This window comes from Balaenoptera physalus (assembly GCF_965194825.1).
Source record: "Balaenoptera physalus genome assembly, chromosome: 20".
Lineage (NCBI taxonomy): Eukaryota > Metazoa > Chordata > Mammalia > Artiodactyla > Balaenopteridae > Balaenoptera > Balaenoptera physalus.
The window spans coordinates 14,265,028-14,279,341 of record NC_138901.1 but is presented as its reverse complement, the minus strand read 5'-3'; the positions used below and the strand labels follow the sequence as shown (position 1 = coordinate 14,279,341).

The following is a 14,314-nucleotide window of genomic DNA, read 5'->3' as shown; positions in this document are numbered from 1 at the left end:
ATGTATTAAATCTCTCCAATATTATTGCCTTTATTCCCACAAGTAAAAAAGACATTAACGAAAATTCTCCCATTCTGAAGAGATATGAGTCCCCCAAAATATACTTGGAAAACAGAGTACATCACTGAATTAATTTTTCTCTACTTTAAAACAAGACTTGCAAGTTTACCTCAAAAATCTCTTCCCTGGAAACCTCAATGCGGCAATGGCCAGCCTGAGGCTGTTGCTGGGAAAGTTCTTGCCGCAAAATTTTTAGTTTCTGAACCAGGTCTCGTTTGTATCGTGGGACTGTCAGACACTCTGTGTCATCAGGGCACAATGATACCACCTGCTGTTGCTGGTCTTTCAATTGGTTCTGCCGACTAAAAGTAAACAAATATTACTGAAGTATTTTAAACAAGAGAGATTGCAATTACACATTTAAAATAGCATCCTACGCTAAACCAAGTCTACCTATAGCATTTCTAGACCTTATTATATTCTTAGCTTGACATTTTTGACAACAATAAACTAGCTCCAAAGTTTATTTCTTGGAACTTACAGAAGTGGATAACAGAGTTTAATTCAAAAAACTTTTATACAGCTGCTGAGAACAACTTTCTCAAATACCGTTTCCATTTCTTCTGCGTAGTTTACCATCTCTCCCTTTAAAATTCAGGCATAGGCCAAACCCTGTGCCTGTTATCTAGAGTCTGTCTCTCTGGAAGAGACAGTTTGAACTGGCAGCTTGGCAGGGACCCCTTCTCCTATGCACGCTACAGTCTAGACCACAGGAATGTGGGAGGTCACAGCAAGTTACTGGCACAGAGAAATGAGCACTTTACAAACAAGTCTAAACACTTTATAAAGTGCCTACTTTTCTTTCTTTTTTTTCAGCCTCGCTGCACGGCATGCAGGATCTTAGTTCCCTGACCAGGGATCGAAGCCGTGCCCCGTGCAATGGGAAGTGTGGAGTCTTAACCACTGGACCACCAGGGAAGTTCCTACTTTTCTTTTTATTGTGGTAAAATATACGTAACATAAAATTTACCATTTTAACCATTTTTAAGTATTATAGTCAGTGGCATTCAGTACAATCACATTGTCTGTTGTGCTAAAGTGACTTCTAACTGCACATATATGGTTTACCACAAATACACTAAAATAATCTCCCAAGTACAGCAGAAATATAATAATAATTTTTAAAGGCACATTGCCTAGAGATATTTTTATTCTCCTGGCAAAAATAATATAAGTTGCATCTAAGAATTTTTTAAAAGAATCTTATGATATAATGAATTAGTTAATTCCAATAAACCGTCAGGAAATAAAAAGTCAGATAATTCACTATTGATATCTATGCAAACATTGAGTGATTCAGTTGGAATTTAATTTTTTTTGGGGGGGGGGGGCTGCGTTGGGTCTCCGTTGCTGCACGCAGGCTTTCTCTAGTTGTGGCGAGCAGGGACTGCTCTTCGCTGCCGCACGCAGTCTTCTCATTGCGGTGGCTTCTCTTGTTGTGGAGCACAGGCTATAGGTGCGCAGGCTTCAGTAGTTGTGGCATGTGGGCTCCAGAGCGCAGGCTCAGTAGTTGTGGCGCACGGGCTTAGTTACTTCATGGCATGTGGGGTCCTCCTGGACCAGGGATCGAACCCGTGTCCCTGCATTGGCAGGTGGACCCTCAACCACTGTGCCACCAGGGAAGTCCCTGGAATTTAATTTTACACACAACAGACAAGAGTACAATCTCCTAACCTAAAGGTAAAGGGCAATGGTAGCTATGAGAAAATAAACAAAAGTAACTTTCAGTTCTCTAACAAATCACCCAAACTTACTTTACATACAGTGATTCTTATGTACCAGGCCAAATTTTATACCTAGAATGTGTAACTATCCAAAGAAAATGCAGCTTTGATGAAAATTACAAATCGCCATTTACTACTCTCATAAAACATTGTAATAGAGGTGTTTTTTTTTTTAAACCTAGATTTTTTTTTAAATTAATTAATTAATTTATTTATGGCTGTGTTGGGTCTTCGTTTCTGTGTGAGGGCTTTCTCTAGTTGTAGCAAGCGGGGGCCACTCTTCATCGCAGTGCGCGGGCCTCTCACTATCGCGGCCTCTCTTGTTGCGGAGCACAGGCTCCAGACGCGCAGGCTCAGTAATTGTGGCTCACGGGCCCAGCTGCTCTGCGGCATGTGGGATCTTCCCAGACCAAGGCTTGAACCCGTGTCCCCTGCGTTGGCAGGCAGATTCTCAACCACTGCGCCACCAGGGAAGCCAAAAAGGTGTTTTTTTAATACACACACACATATATAAGTCAAAACAGAATATATTAAAAATACTCTCTAAACAACTGTATTAATCCTATCCAAAAACAAAAAACAAACAAAAAAAACTTGTGTATACCAACTTAAAGATACAAAACTTTAATTCAAAGTGGATCAGAGACCTCAATGTAAAACCTAAAGCCATAAAACTTCTGAAACACTAAAAAATTTTTATTACTCGTGTTACGCAAAAATTTCTTAAATATGATCCCCAAAGCACAATTCATAAAAGAACAAATGGATAAAATGAACTTCATTGAAATGTCAAAGAAACCTTATGCTCTTCAAAAGACACTGTTAAGAAAATGAAAAGACAAGTCATGGTCTAGGAGAAAATCTTTCTAAAGCATACAGCTGGCATAAAACTTGTATTTCAAATATCTAAAGAATTCTCAAAACTCAAAAGTCAAAAAAAAAACAACTCAGTTTTTTTAAAAAAGGAGGCAAAAAATTTCACCAAAGAAGATATACAGATGGAAATAAGCACATGAAAAGATGCTCAGCATCACTAGTCATTAGAGAAATGCAAATTAAAACAATAATGAGGGACTTCCTTGGTGGCGCAGTGGTTAAGAATCCACCTGCCAATGCAGGGGACACAGGTTCGATCCCTGGTCTGGGAAGATCCCACGTGCCACGGAGCAACTAAGCCCGTGCGCCACAACTACTGAGCCTGCGCTCTAGAGCCCGTGAGCCACAACTACTGAGCCCGTGTGCATCAACTACTGAAGCCCACACGCCCTAGGGCCCACGTGCCGCAACTACTGAAGCCTGCCTGCCTAGAGCCCATGCTCCACAACAAGAGAAGCCACCGCAATGAAGCCCACGCACCACAACGAAGAGTAGCTCCTGCTCGCCGCAACCAGAGAAAGCCTGTCAACAAGGACCCAACACAGAACCCCCCCCACCCCAAAAAACAATAATGAGGTAACACTACACATCTATTAGAATGTTCAAAATTAAGATTAACCATACCAAGTGTTAGCAAGAGCAACTACAACTCTCATACACTGCTAGTGGGAAAGTCAAATGGTACAATCACTTCGGAAAGAAATCTGGCAGTTTAAAAAGTTAAACATAAATCTATGATATTATGCAGCCTGGGTATTTATTTATCAAAGAGAGGTGAGAGCATATGTCCACACAAAGACTTAAACATAAATGTTCAGGGACTTCCCTGGCGATCCAGTGGTTAAGACTCCACACTTCCAATGTAGGGGGCATGGGTTCGATCCCTGGTCGGGGAACTAAGATCCCACATGCCACACAGCGTGGTCAAAAATTAAAAAACCCACGAATGTTCATAACAGTTTAGTCGTGGCCCAAACTGAAAAATTCCAAATGTTCATCAACAGGTAAACAAATAAATTGAGGTCTATCCATACAATGGAATACCACCCGGCAATGAAAAGAAATGAACTATACATACAACAACAGAGATGAATCTCAAATAATTAGGCTGGGTAAAAGAAACCAAGCAAAGAGTACATACTGTATGAATCCACTCATCTAAAACTCTAAAAATTGCAAATGTATAGTGACAGAAAAAGCAAATCAATGGTTGGCTGAAGATGGGGTGTGGATTGAACTGTGTCCAAAAAAATATGTTTAAGTCCTAAGCCTCGGCACCTGTGAATGTGACCTTATTTGGAAATAGGGTCTTTGCAGATGTAATCAAGTTAAATGAGGTCACACTGGATTAGGGTGGCCCTAAATCCAATAAATTGGTATCCTTATAAGAAGAGGTAAATTTCGACCCAGACATACAGGAAAGAAAGTGTGGCATAATAAGAAATATACTTTGGTCTTTGTCCCCAGTTCTTGACACAGAACTCCTAAAATGCTTGAAATTTCCTGAGTGACACAGGTGACAGGAGTGTATTCTGTTCTAATATTTGGTCTTTGTCCCCAGTACAAGACACAGAAGCTCCTAAATCCCTTTGAATTTCCTGGGTATCAGAGCATTTTTCGTTTCAATGAGGTGACTTGCTAGGCCCCTATATAATTTCAGGATGGAGGCTGGACGCCAGAAAGACCAAGGCTTGATTAGAAGCCTAGAACTTTCAGGCACATCCCCCAACCTCTGGGGAAGGGGAGAGGAACTGGAGATTGAGTTAATAATCGATCACTCCTGTGTGATAACAACTCCATAAAAACGCCTAAACGACAGTGTTCAGAAAGCTTCTGGATGGTGAGCACGCTGAGGGCGCTCGGAGGACGAAGCACCTGGAGAGGGCGTGGACGCTCTGTGCAGCCCCTGCCCCATACCTTGCCCTGTGCCTCTCTTCCATGTGGCTGTTTCTGAGTTGCATCCTTTATAATAAACTGGTAATAGTAAAGAAATAATTTCCCTGAGTTCTGTGAGCCATTCTAGAAAATTACTGAACCCAAGGAGAGAGTCATGAGAACTCGATTTATAGCCAGTTGGCAAGAAATACGGGAGGCTTGGGACTTATAAATGGCATCAGAAGTGAGAACAGTCTTGTGAGACTGAGCCCTTAGCCTGTGAGGCCTGATACTAACTGCAGGTGGTATTAGACTGAATTCAGGCGCTGTACGCCTCGCTGGTGTCCGCAGACGTGGAGAATTGGAATATTTGAGGAAAAAACCCACACACTTGGTGGCAGAAGTTTGTGGATAAAATAGATCATAGAAGGCCACATGAAGACAAAGGTAAAGACTGGGATAATGTGTCCACAAGTCAAGGAACAGTAAAGTATCTGGCAACCACCAGAAGCTAGGAGAGAGGCATGGAACAGATTTTCCTTTGGAGCCACGGGAAGGAACCAACACTTCTGACAACTTGATTCTGAATTCTAGCCTCCAGAACTTTAAGAGAATAAATTTCTATTGTTATAAACCACCCAGTGTGTGCTATCTTGTTACGGCAGCCTTAGGAAACTAGGGAAGGGATGGGAGGAGGGACTACCAACAGGCTACAAAGAGGCAGGAGGAGACTTTCGGGGGTGATGGATATGTTCACTATCCCCATTATGGTGATGGTTTCACAGGTATATAATATGTCAAAACTTAAATATGTACAATTTATTGTGTGTCAATTAAATTTTAATAAAGCTGAATTTTTTTTTTTAAACCCACAGTTCATCAAAAAGTCTACATTAATAAATACTGGAGAGAGTGTGAAGAAAAGGGAACCCTCCTATACTGTTCGTGGGAATGTAAATTGGTGTAGCCACTATGGAAAACAGTATGGAGGGTCCTGAAAAAAACGAAAAATGGAGCTATCATATGATCTAACAATCCCACTCCTGGGCATATATCTGGAAAATATGAAAACTCTAATTTAAAAAGATACATGCACCCCAATGTTCATAGCAGCACTATTTATAACAGCCAAGACATGGAAGCAACCCAAGTATACACACACACACACACTCTAAAATATCACTCAGCCATAAAAAAAGAATGAAATATTGCCATTTACAGCAACATGGATGGACCTAGAGATTATCATACTAAGTGTAGTAAGCCAGAGAGAGAAAGACAAATATTATATGATATCACTTATATGTGGAATCTAAAAAATAATACAAATGAATCTATGTACAAAACAGAAACAGACTCACAGACATAGGAAACAAACTTACGGTTACCAAAGGGGAAAGGGAGGGTGGGGAGGGATAAATTAATAGTATGGGATTAACAGATACAAACTACTATACATAAAATAGATAAGTAACAAGGATTTACTATAGAACACAGGGAACTATATTCAATATCTTGTAATAAACTATAATGTAAAATAATCTGAAATATATATATATTACATATGTATATAGCAAACTGAATCACTTTGCTATATATCTGAAACTGACACAGTATTGTAAATCAACTGTATTTTAATAATTTAAAAAAACCCCAGGGTACATCAAGCCCATTCACAAAGACTTGTAAGAATGACTGTCTAAGTCCTGCAAATGGGAAAGATGCGTTAAAGCTGAAGCACAAAACTGACACATCAGAAAATCCTCTGGGATAGATTCAGCTGTCCTAGAGCTATTTCTGATGCACTCAAGGAAAAAAATCCATCCACCCCATAAGGTAGCCTGTCTCTGCAGGTGTGCTACGGTGCACCTCTGATACATACCCTTCTCCTAACATTTCAGGACAGGTTCCTACTTAAGCACAGTGGGATTAAAATACCCAAACATGAGAGTAAAATTTGTCATATTCTTATATAAAATTATGTTCATCAAAAGTGATGTATAATTGAAGAGAGCAGACATTCTATCACATTTATTACAAAAAGCATCTATCAGTCTTCTCTTGTTCAGACTCGTATTTGAACATGTATTGTTTCAAAAACTTACTTTAAAACTAAATGCAAGTTAGCAGAGAGCCGAGGATCTGTAAACTGTGTTGTTCTGTTGTTATGGTCAACGAAATAAACTCTGCCTGTTGCTGTATTCCTGATCTCCCATCCAGGAGGCAACGGACCAAGCTCTTCACAATTGATGTTGCTAAGATCCCTGCAAAAACAAATATAAAATAAAAAATACCTCACTGCTGGGCCTGCTGAGCCAAGCAAGTGTAAATGACACAGAACAATTCCATGAAGTCTGAGAAAATGTATTGTTTCAGAAACTTGAGACGTTCAGCTGGAATCTTTAATTCCCAATGGTTTAACAAACTTGCATATTCAAAGCCCAATCCACAGATGGCTCAGAAACTTATCACACGGCCTACATTTTTAGTGAGTTCATTCCTGGGCTTTAATGTAATTCAGGTTTTAAATTAATATAAAAGCAATCACAACATTTGCCAACATAAACTGTACTTCAATACTTGTCTGACAAAATATTGTTTTCCAAATGTCAGTGATATAAGGAGTTAAATGTTTTCTAAAATTTCCCTTCAATTATTTATTTCTTTACTACACCATAAAATTTGTGTAAATGTTCATTCCATGATTAATTTTAAGCTCTTCAACAAAGCAGAACTGGAAATGTTATTGAAATTGTGATCCTGAAAATAACCACAGTATATATTTTAAAGGATAACTACTCCATTTTGAATTCTGAAAGATATAAAGCTAGTGAATGAAGAACCTGTTTAAGACACCTTAGGAAGAATGTTCTAAGGTTTACTGCTACAATAAAAAAAGCAAAAAGACTTTTTGCTTTTTGGAGCAAAGACCACTGTTATTATATCATGCATTCTTAAAATACTATTATATATGACAAAGATTTATAGAACTTTAAAGAATGAAATAAAAGCAGCATGTCTAATATAAATTTAAACTGTAACCAATAATTACAATGACAAATCTCATAAAAATTATGTTTTCAAAGTTAAACTAGAAAAAAAGTTTTCCTGAAATAACCTCTTCTTGGTCATAGTGAAAACGTAATGATGGGCACCCAGAGATTTGTTGGAACAATGATTTTTAACTTGTGCTTATAGGTGCCCCAGAGATTCTTCTGCTACAGAACTAAAGATTGGAAAGAACACACTATTCTGAGACACTGCTAGTCTCAAAAGAGGCAAAGGAAAAAGTTCCAAGAATCCTCCTCAAATTTTTTTTAAGTGAATTAAACTGGAGCTGGTACCTGAGTGGCAGACAGGCAGAGTGGGGGGCTGCCAGAGGGTAGTGGTTAATTGGGAAACTCAGCCTCAGGCCAGCAGCAAGGTTGGAAAAGGAAATCTGGAACTTCCCCACTGAGAACTCAAAGGAAAGATGAAGTGATTCCAGGAAAAATTCCTAAATTCTCACTTTAGGTCCACAGAACTCCAACCAATTAAAATCAAACTCACAATCAAAGATCACCAAACACTTCAGAAAGGAATTCATGATGACTGAGTCAGTAGAAACAAAACCACGGAATTAGATCCCCAAGTACTGTCAGAGATCAAAAAGAATAGCTATGATATGCAATGTTTAAAACAAATAATAAAAGGGAACAATTACAAAGACAAACTATCACTGAGAGATTATTAAGAATGAACAGATAGATTTTTTTAAATGGAACTTTTAGAAATGAAAAACAATTATCATTCTTTGTAATCAAAGAATGAATAATGCTTTTGATGTAATGCAGAATTTCACTTTATATCATTTTATTTAGAATTTTATAAATTTATAGTCATACATGGGAGGGCTCTAAAGAATTGATGAGAAGCAGAAAACTGGAAACACTCTTTATGTGGAACTGGGAAATGATTAAAGGAAAATGGTATGTTATACAGCCATAAAAAGTAATACAGATTTGTATTTTAAGACTACATAGTCAGTATGCAATATAGTGAATAACAAAGCATTAATCATTATTTTAAAGAGAAATACAGAACATTCTGAAATGGTACTTCTCAGATAAATCTAAGTTTACTGGATATCTTTACATAAAGTTAGTTTTAAAGTGTCTGAGTGACACTATTTTATAAATGTCTTTGATTGAATAGTGATGATATTTTAATAGAATCTAAATATTTATAGTCTGCTTTGATAAAAGATCCTCCATACAAAAGACATATTCACTAAAGGATCGCCCAAAACAAAAGATATATATTTTAAGATAACTATTTGGAGCATAGAGACTAAAGAAAAGAAATATAATCCAAAGCGTTATTTCATAAAGTCATTATTCAATACTCAATAAGAAATATTCTTAAATCTTTATAGAAACCCCTTATTCATTAATGAAAAACCAACATTGTTTCCTTAGGAATAAGAACACTGCCCACTGTGGTGCCAAAATCTCTCTGTTTCAACTTCCGACGCCAGCTTACACACCACTCTTTCAAAAGGCAGCTCAAGATCAGCTTTCACACTGTTGTAAATCATTCAGTTTTTTTAAAAAATCATTTTTCTTCTAAACATTTCCTTCCAATGATTTTAAATTATGTTATAGAAAAGTTCATTACTGACCTTCAACCTGATAAACAGAACCCCAAACACTTCTTTTCATAATTTACATATCAAAACTCTTATTTCTAAAAGTTAGGCACTTAGATTTTTTTCAGTGAGCTTATTAATAAAACAAAAATTTCCTCCCCACTATTTTTTTTTTAAATCAACAGCTTATATTATGAAGACACAGAAATGGCAACCTTGATACAATAATTAATGATAACACATTTCCTTGGCTGCCACCCTCAAAAGATTCTGATTAAGCTCTATCACAAAGTAAAACATTTTGGGAATTCCCTGGCGGTCCAGTGGTTAGGACTCGGTGCTTTCACTGCCGGGGCCCAGGTTCAATCCCTGGTCAGGGAACTAAGATCCCACAAGCCGCAAAGCGCGACCAAAAAAAAAAAAAAAAAGAAAACATTTTCATTATAATAGCTTTATTTATAAATAGAGTATCAAAGCAATCCAAAATCAGCTAGTCACATCTGTTTTTAATTCAAAAACATGATTCTAGACAAGTAGAGCTCTGAGTACAAACTTTAGGCAGAAAAAGATCTCTTGACCCTCCATAGGACTTTTTTTTTTTGAAGAGAGCAATGTTGCACTTAATATATAAAATATCCTCATCCAACAAAGGTATAAGTATAGCTTACAAAGCTGATTTAGAATTTCACTTAGAACTCAACCTTTTTTTGCAGCTTCAACTGGACTACTTGGCACTCTCCATCTGTTCAGTAGAAAATAATTCAAAATAGCTAGTGGTTTAAAATGTATTATTTGATACTAAAATGTACCAGAAACTGTGTTAAACTACTAAATTGATTTTGTGTCATTCCATCTTCTTAAAGTTAAAAGATAGTTGACATTTTGGTTAGTAAATGCATTCAACAAGGCCTGCAATTCAAACATACAAGTTTTGGCATTTAAAATTAATTTATGTTAATTGGGTTATTCCTTTTCTACATTAAAATGAAACTTGAAGATTGAATACACTTATATAAAGTTAAAATAAACAAACCATTTTTTAAAAAGCCTAACCAGAAATAAAAATATCAATTTACTACCCTTAAAAAAAAAGGGTATGTATGTTTTTGTAAGGGTATGTATGTCTTCCCCAGGTCAATTTTCAAATTCCTAAAAGACCCACATTTTTGCCTCGATTTTTTTAAGGGGCAGGGGGAGAGGAACTGGAGACTGGTTGGGGGGTATGGCACTGGGGTAGGGTTGCAGAGAAGTAAGTAGGACTTTCTACTAAATGTCAAACTGAAAATATGATGAGAAAGAGCCAAACTTTTACATCATCTATTTTAAGAAGTTAAAGATTAAATAATCAAATAAATCCTAGGTGAAATGGATATTCAATGGTATGAAGGGTATTTAGAATATGGTTCTTACCTAGGCACTCTTGGATCATGCCATGTGCTCACACCAGTCTGAGTATGTAAGAAATACACCTGACCTTGTTGTGTTGTCCTCTGTTCTGTAAAATTAAGAAACACTAATAATAAAAACATATTCAGAATGTCCAAATCAAAAACAGCTATAAACACTAGGATGATATTATATTAATAGGTAAACTCTCCAAATTACCAATCTATTTTATTACAAAAGAACTGCTTTACAAATCACTTGTTCTGAACTCAGAACACATTTTCTCTTGGAAACAGTCTTATAAATGGTGGTGAGGGTCACAGCCCAGCTATTTAAAAGCCAACTACACTTATAATGTGGCTCAAATATTAAACATGTTGCAATGGAAAATAGAAAACAATACTGTCACAGTACCAATAATTAAACAAACATGAAGAAATTATCTTTTATTTGTCTTAAATGTGGAGCCTAAGGGAAACAGAAGGGCTCAGAGGAAGAGGCTAACCAACTCTGCGGAGATTCTCAGGGATTTGCAAAAACTTTCAAAGAGTTTGCAGGCTGGTAATGCTTTTTAAATTATGCCTAATTTTATATCAAAACTTATGTTTTTTCTTTCCTTGAGAGAGGTGTATTCTCAAGACTACATTTGGACTTAGAAGCAAAAAAGATGGAATATAGAAGAGACACCCTATAATCTAAAAGAAGCAATGATGGAAAAATAATCAAGTTAGGAGGAGGAAGACTAAAGAGCACATATGCCTAATGGGGAAAAAAAGCCGCAGGTAAAATTAAGTCAAAGCCCTTGGGAAGAGAGTGAGGAGGCCAGGGCAAAGAGAAGGAATCTGTGAAAGGGTTTCTTCAATGGTGGTTTTTAGTCTTTATTTATGTTTTCAAGCAACAGAACTACCTTTTTTTTTTTAAAAACAAAATCTAATGAAAAACTCCAATATACGAAACAATAAAACTATTGCCAATATTTATTAGTATAAATTTGTTTATAAACCTGTAATAAAAATCAATTTAAACTTTTAAAATTATAAATGTAAAAATGTTTAAACCTGGTTCTAGATGACAGCTGCAATAATTTCAGCCTTGGTACCCACTTTACTCCTGTTTTGGTTGTACAAAAAAATTTTTTTTAATCCAAATCGCACAAATATTGTAAAAGTGTAACTACCCCCACTCCAAACCACTTGCCTTATAATCTCAATTAAAAAGAATGCCAGGAGATACTTGATTCTAAGGTCTGGACATTAATAATAACAGCTAAATTTTAACTTCTCATGAAATTTCATTTATTTCTTGCAACAAATCTACATGGTTGGTAATAATATTTTCCCCACTTTATAATATAGAGGATAAAGCTGAGGCTCAAACAGGTTAAATAATGTGCCCAGCATCACACAACTAATATATAGCAAAGCCAGGATATGAACCCAGCTCTGTTTCCCAAGCCCATGCTCTAACCACTGTGCTTTAAGTTAACCTGTGTAGCCTAGCTCAATTAATGGAAAAATTGGGGTTTTTTTTAAATTAAATAGTTAAAATACTTAAAAAATAAAGTAAGAATGATGCATTTGTGTAAGTTCAAAAAACATTCTGGAGTAAAAATAAAATACAAGTTAGATCAGGCAGTTCCCAACGTTGGTCACTAGGTGTCATCATCAGCCCAGAACTGTTCATCTAGAGGCTGTGGAAAGGGCAAGGATGTTAAGTAACTTGGTTAAGCTTTTAGCAAGAGAGGAGAGAACAGCTGAGGTCATACTACAAGAGTTCACAAGTTGCAATTAATTTAGGAAGTTCTGTATTCAACTATGAGAAAATTCATGTCATCTTTCACATGGAATTCTAAAATTTAGGAAATATATAAGATTATAGTACTTTTACACAAACACAGAAGTGACTAAATCATTTACAATAACCCAATCACTCAGATAACACAAAATTATAGACAATACAAATACATATATATATAAATATATAAATACCATCAGAAATATGCTTTTTAAATTATTTCTAAATATGCACGTCTAGAAAATTACAAGTCTGACTTCAGATTGCCATTATCAAGAAAAACACCATCTCACTTTTTACAGTGCCTGTTTACAAAGCAGTCTCACATTGTTTCATATGCCTCTCACAATACCTTTGTGAAAAGGAGAGGTATCATTCATCTCATTTCATTGTAACTGGGCAAAAAGGTTAAGGTTAAATGACTAGCCCAAAGTCAAAGTGTTGTTAGTCTTCTACCACTTCAAAGACTTTTCAAAGTTGGGGAGTTTTACATTTACTTTGATTTTCATGCAGAATTCCTAAACCCAGATTAATAACTTCTTTAAAAGTTGATTTTCTGGCTTCTTAGCAAGCTGAAATCAGTAAAACACACTTTATTTTTCCTCTGCTAGTTGTCATACCATAGCCTTCTGGTAGGTCTGGAGGAGTGTGTAAATGTGTCCTGCTCATGTAATTTCTATGTCGTTGTGACCTGACTCTCCTCTCTGCCAGTCTGGGATCTGAAGACTGTCCAGATGTTGCACCGTTTGTTCCACTAATTGGAGTGTTCTCATCAACAAAACAGCTAAGAGGTCTGCCAGGACTAGAATATTCAGATGCTGGTCTATCAAAAAGTAACAAGGAAAAAAAGTTACTCAACTCAGATACCAAAAGCAGAATTTTATAGACAAGGTATGTACAGCAGTAACAATCACTTTTAAGAAAATGGAATGATTAATACAAATATAATGACTCAAGAACTCTCAATAAAAGCAAACCCAAAGCCTCAAAGCACCAAAGAAACCCAGGTGATAAGCAGATTATCAATTACATATTCAAATCACTTTATATTGATTTTAATTACATTTCATATGAAATCCGCATATATTTATAGATGTGAGTATGAGCTCACAAAGCCTTAGTTGGCTTAGCCACAGGCGACCTCAGACCTGCGTCCCCACCATTCTCCCACTCTGCCTCTGCCACACTGACATTCTTCCTCCTCCTTAAGCTTGCCATGGTCATTCTACCTTTAGTGCTGGAGAGCAGCCCTTCCTTCTACCTAGAGTGATTTTTTCTCCTATTTTCCCTAGGCCAGGCTCCTTTTTGTCATTCAAATCTTAGCTTAAGCTTAAATGTTGCCTCTAAGAGGTCGTTCCTGACCTTCAGATCTAAAGTAGTCACCCAGGCATTTGACAGTACCTCACCTTACTTCCTCAGCATGGCAGTTACTTTTGATATTTTTCTCATTTGCATCCTTGTTTTCGTCTGTCTTCCCCCACTAGAATATTTATTGAGAGAAGAAAGTCTGCCTAGTTTTTTCCCCACCATATATATTCCCTGCACCTAGAGTAGTGCTTAGCATATATTTAAGAGTAGTAGTTCAATAAATATTGAGTGAATAAAGGAAAGATAGTCTGTCTCTTCAAAGAGCTTCCAGTCTCTTGTAGGTCATCCAAACTAAGAGGATAATCAAGAGTTAATTTTTAAACTAACATTTACAACACAATTGACTTTACACATGTGGAAATTAAAGTCAATTTTATCAGTTAAATGAGAAGGAACTAAGACTTCACTAAAGCACTGACACAAGTACACATTTATTTACACTCAGATATGATAAAAGTAGGTTCTTTGACTTCCATATAATCCTTGGCAGTTTAATACTAGAAATCAACTCTCAAATAAGCACTTTTTAAAATGGCAACATAAGATAAGCTTTCATCTGAGAATCACAGTATAATAGAGAAAACTTTGCGGTTCAATGAGTTAA

At 36.5% G+C, this 14,314-nt stretch overlaps 1 protein-coding gene across 3 annotated transcripts in view; it reads right to left on the bottom strand.

Annotated features, from left to right (window-relative positions):
• SMURF2 (SMAD specific E3 ubiquitin protein ligase 2) overlaps positions 1 to 14,314 on the bottom strand; it is a 118,465-nt gene that overhangs the window by 14,337 nt on the left and 89,814 nt on the right. For 2 of the 3 annotated variants that reach the window (XM_082442043.1, XM_082442045.1), the window contains 4 exons: positions 12,963 to 13,165; positions 10,573 to 10,657; positions 6,641 to 6,799; positions 170 to 362 (listed from right to left, as the gene is read on the bottom strand). In XM_082442043.1, the coding sequence (XP_082298169.1) occupies positions 170 to 362; positions 6,641 to 6,799; positions 10,573 to 10,657; positions 12,963 to 13,165 (640 nt within the window). The remainder of the gene's footprint in view (positions 1 to 169; positions 363 to 6,640; positions 6,800 to 10,572; positions 10,658 to 12,962; positions 13,166 to 14,314) is intronic. The other variant, XM_082442044.1, reaches the window with a different exon arrangement.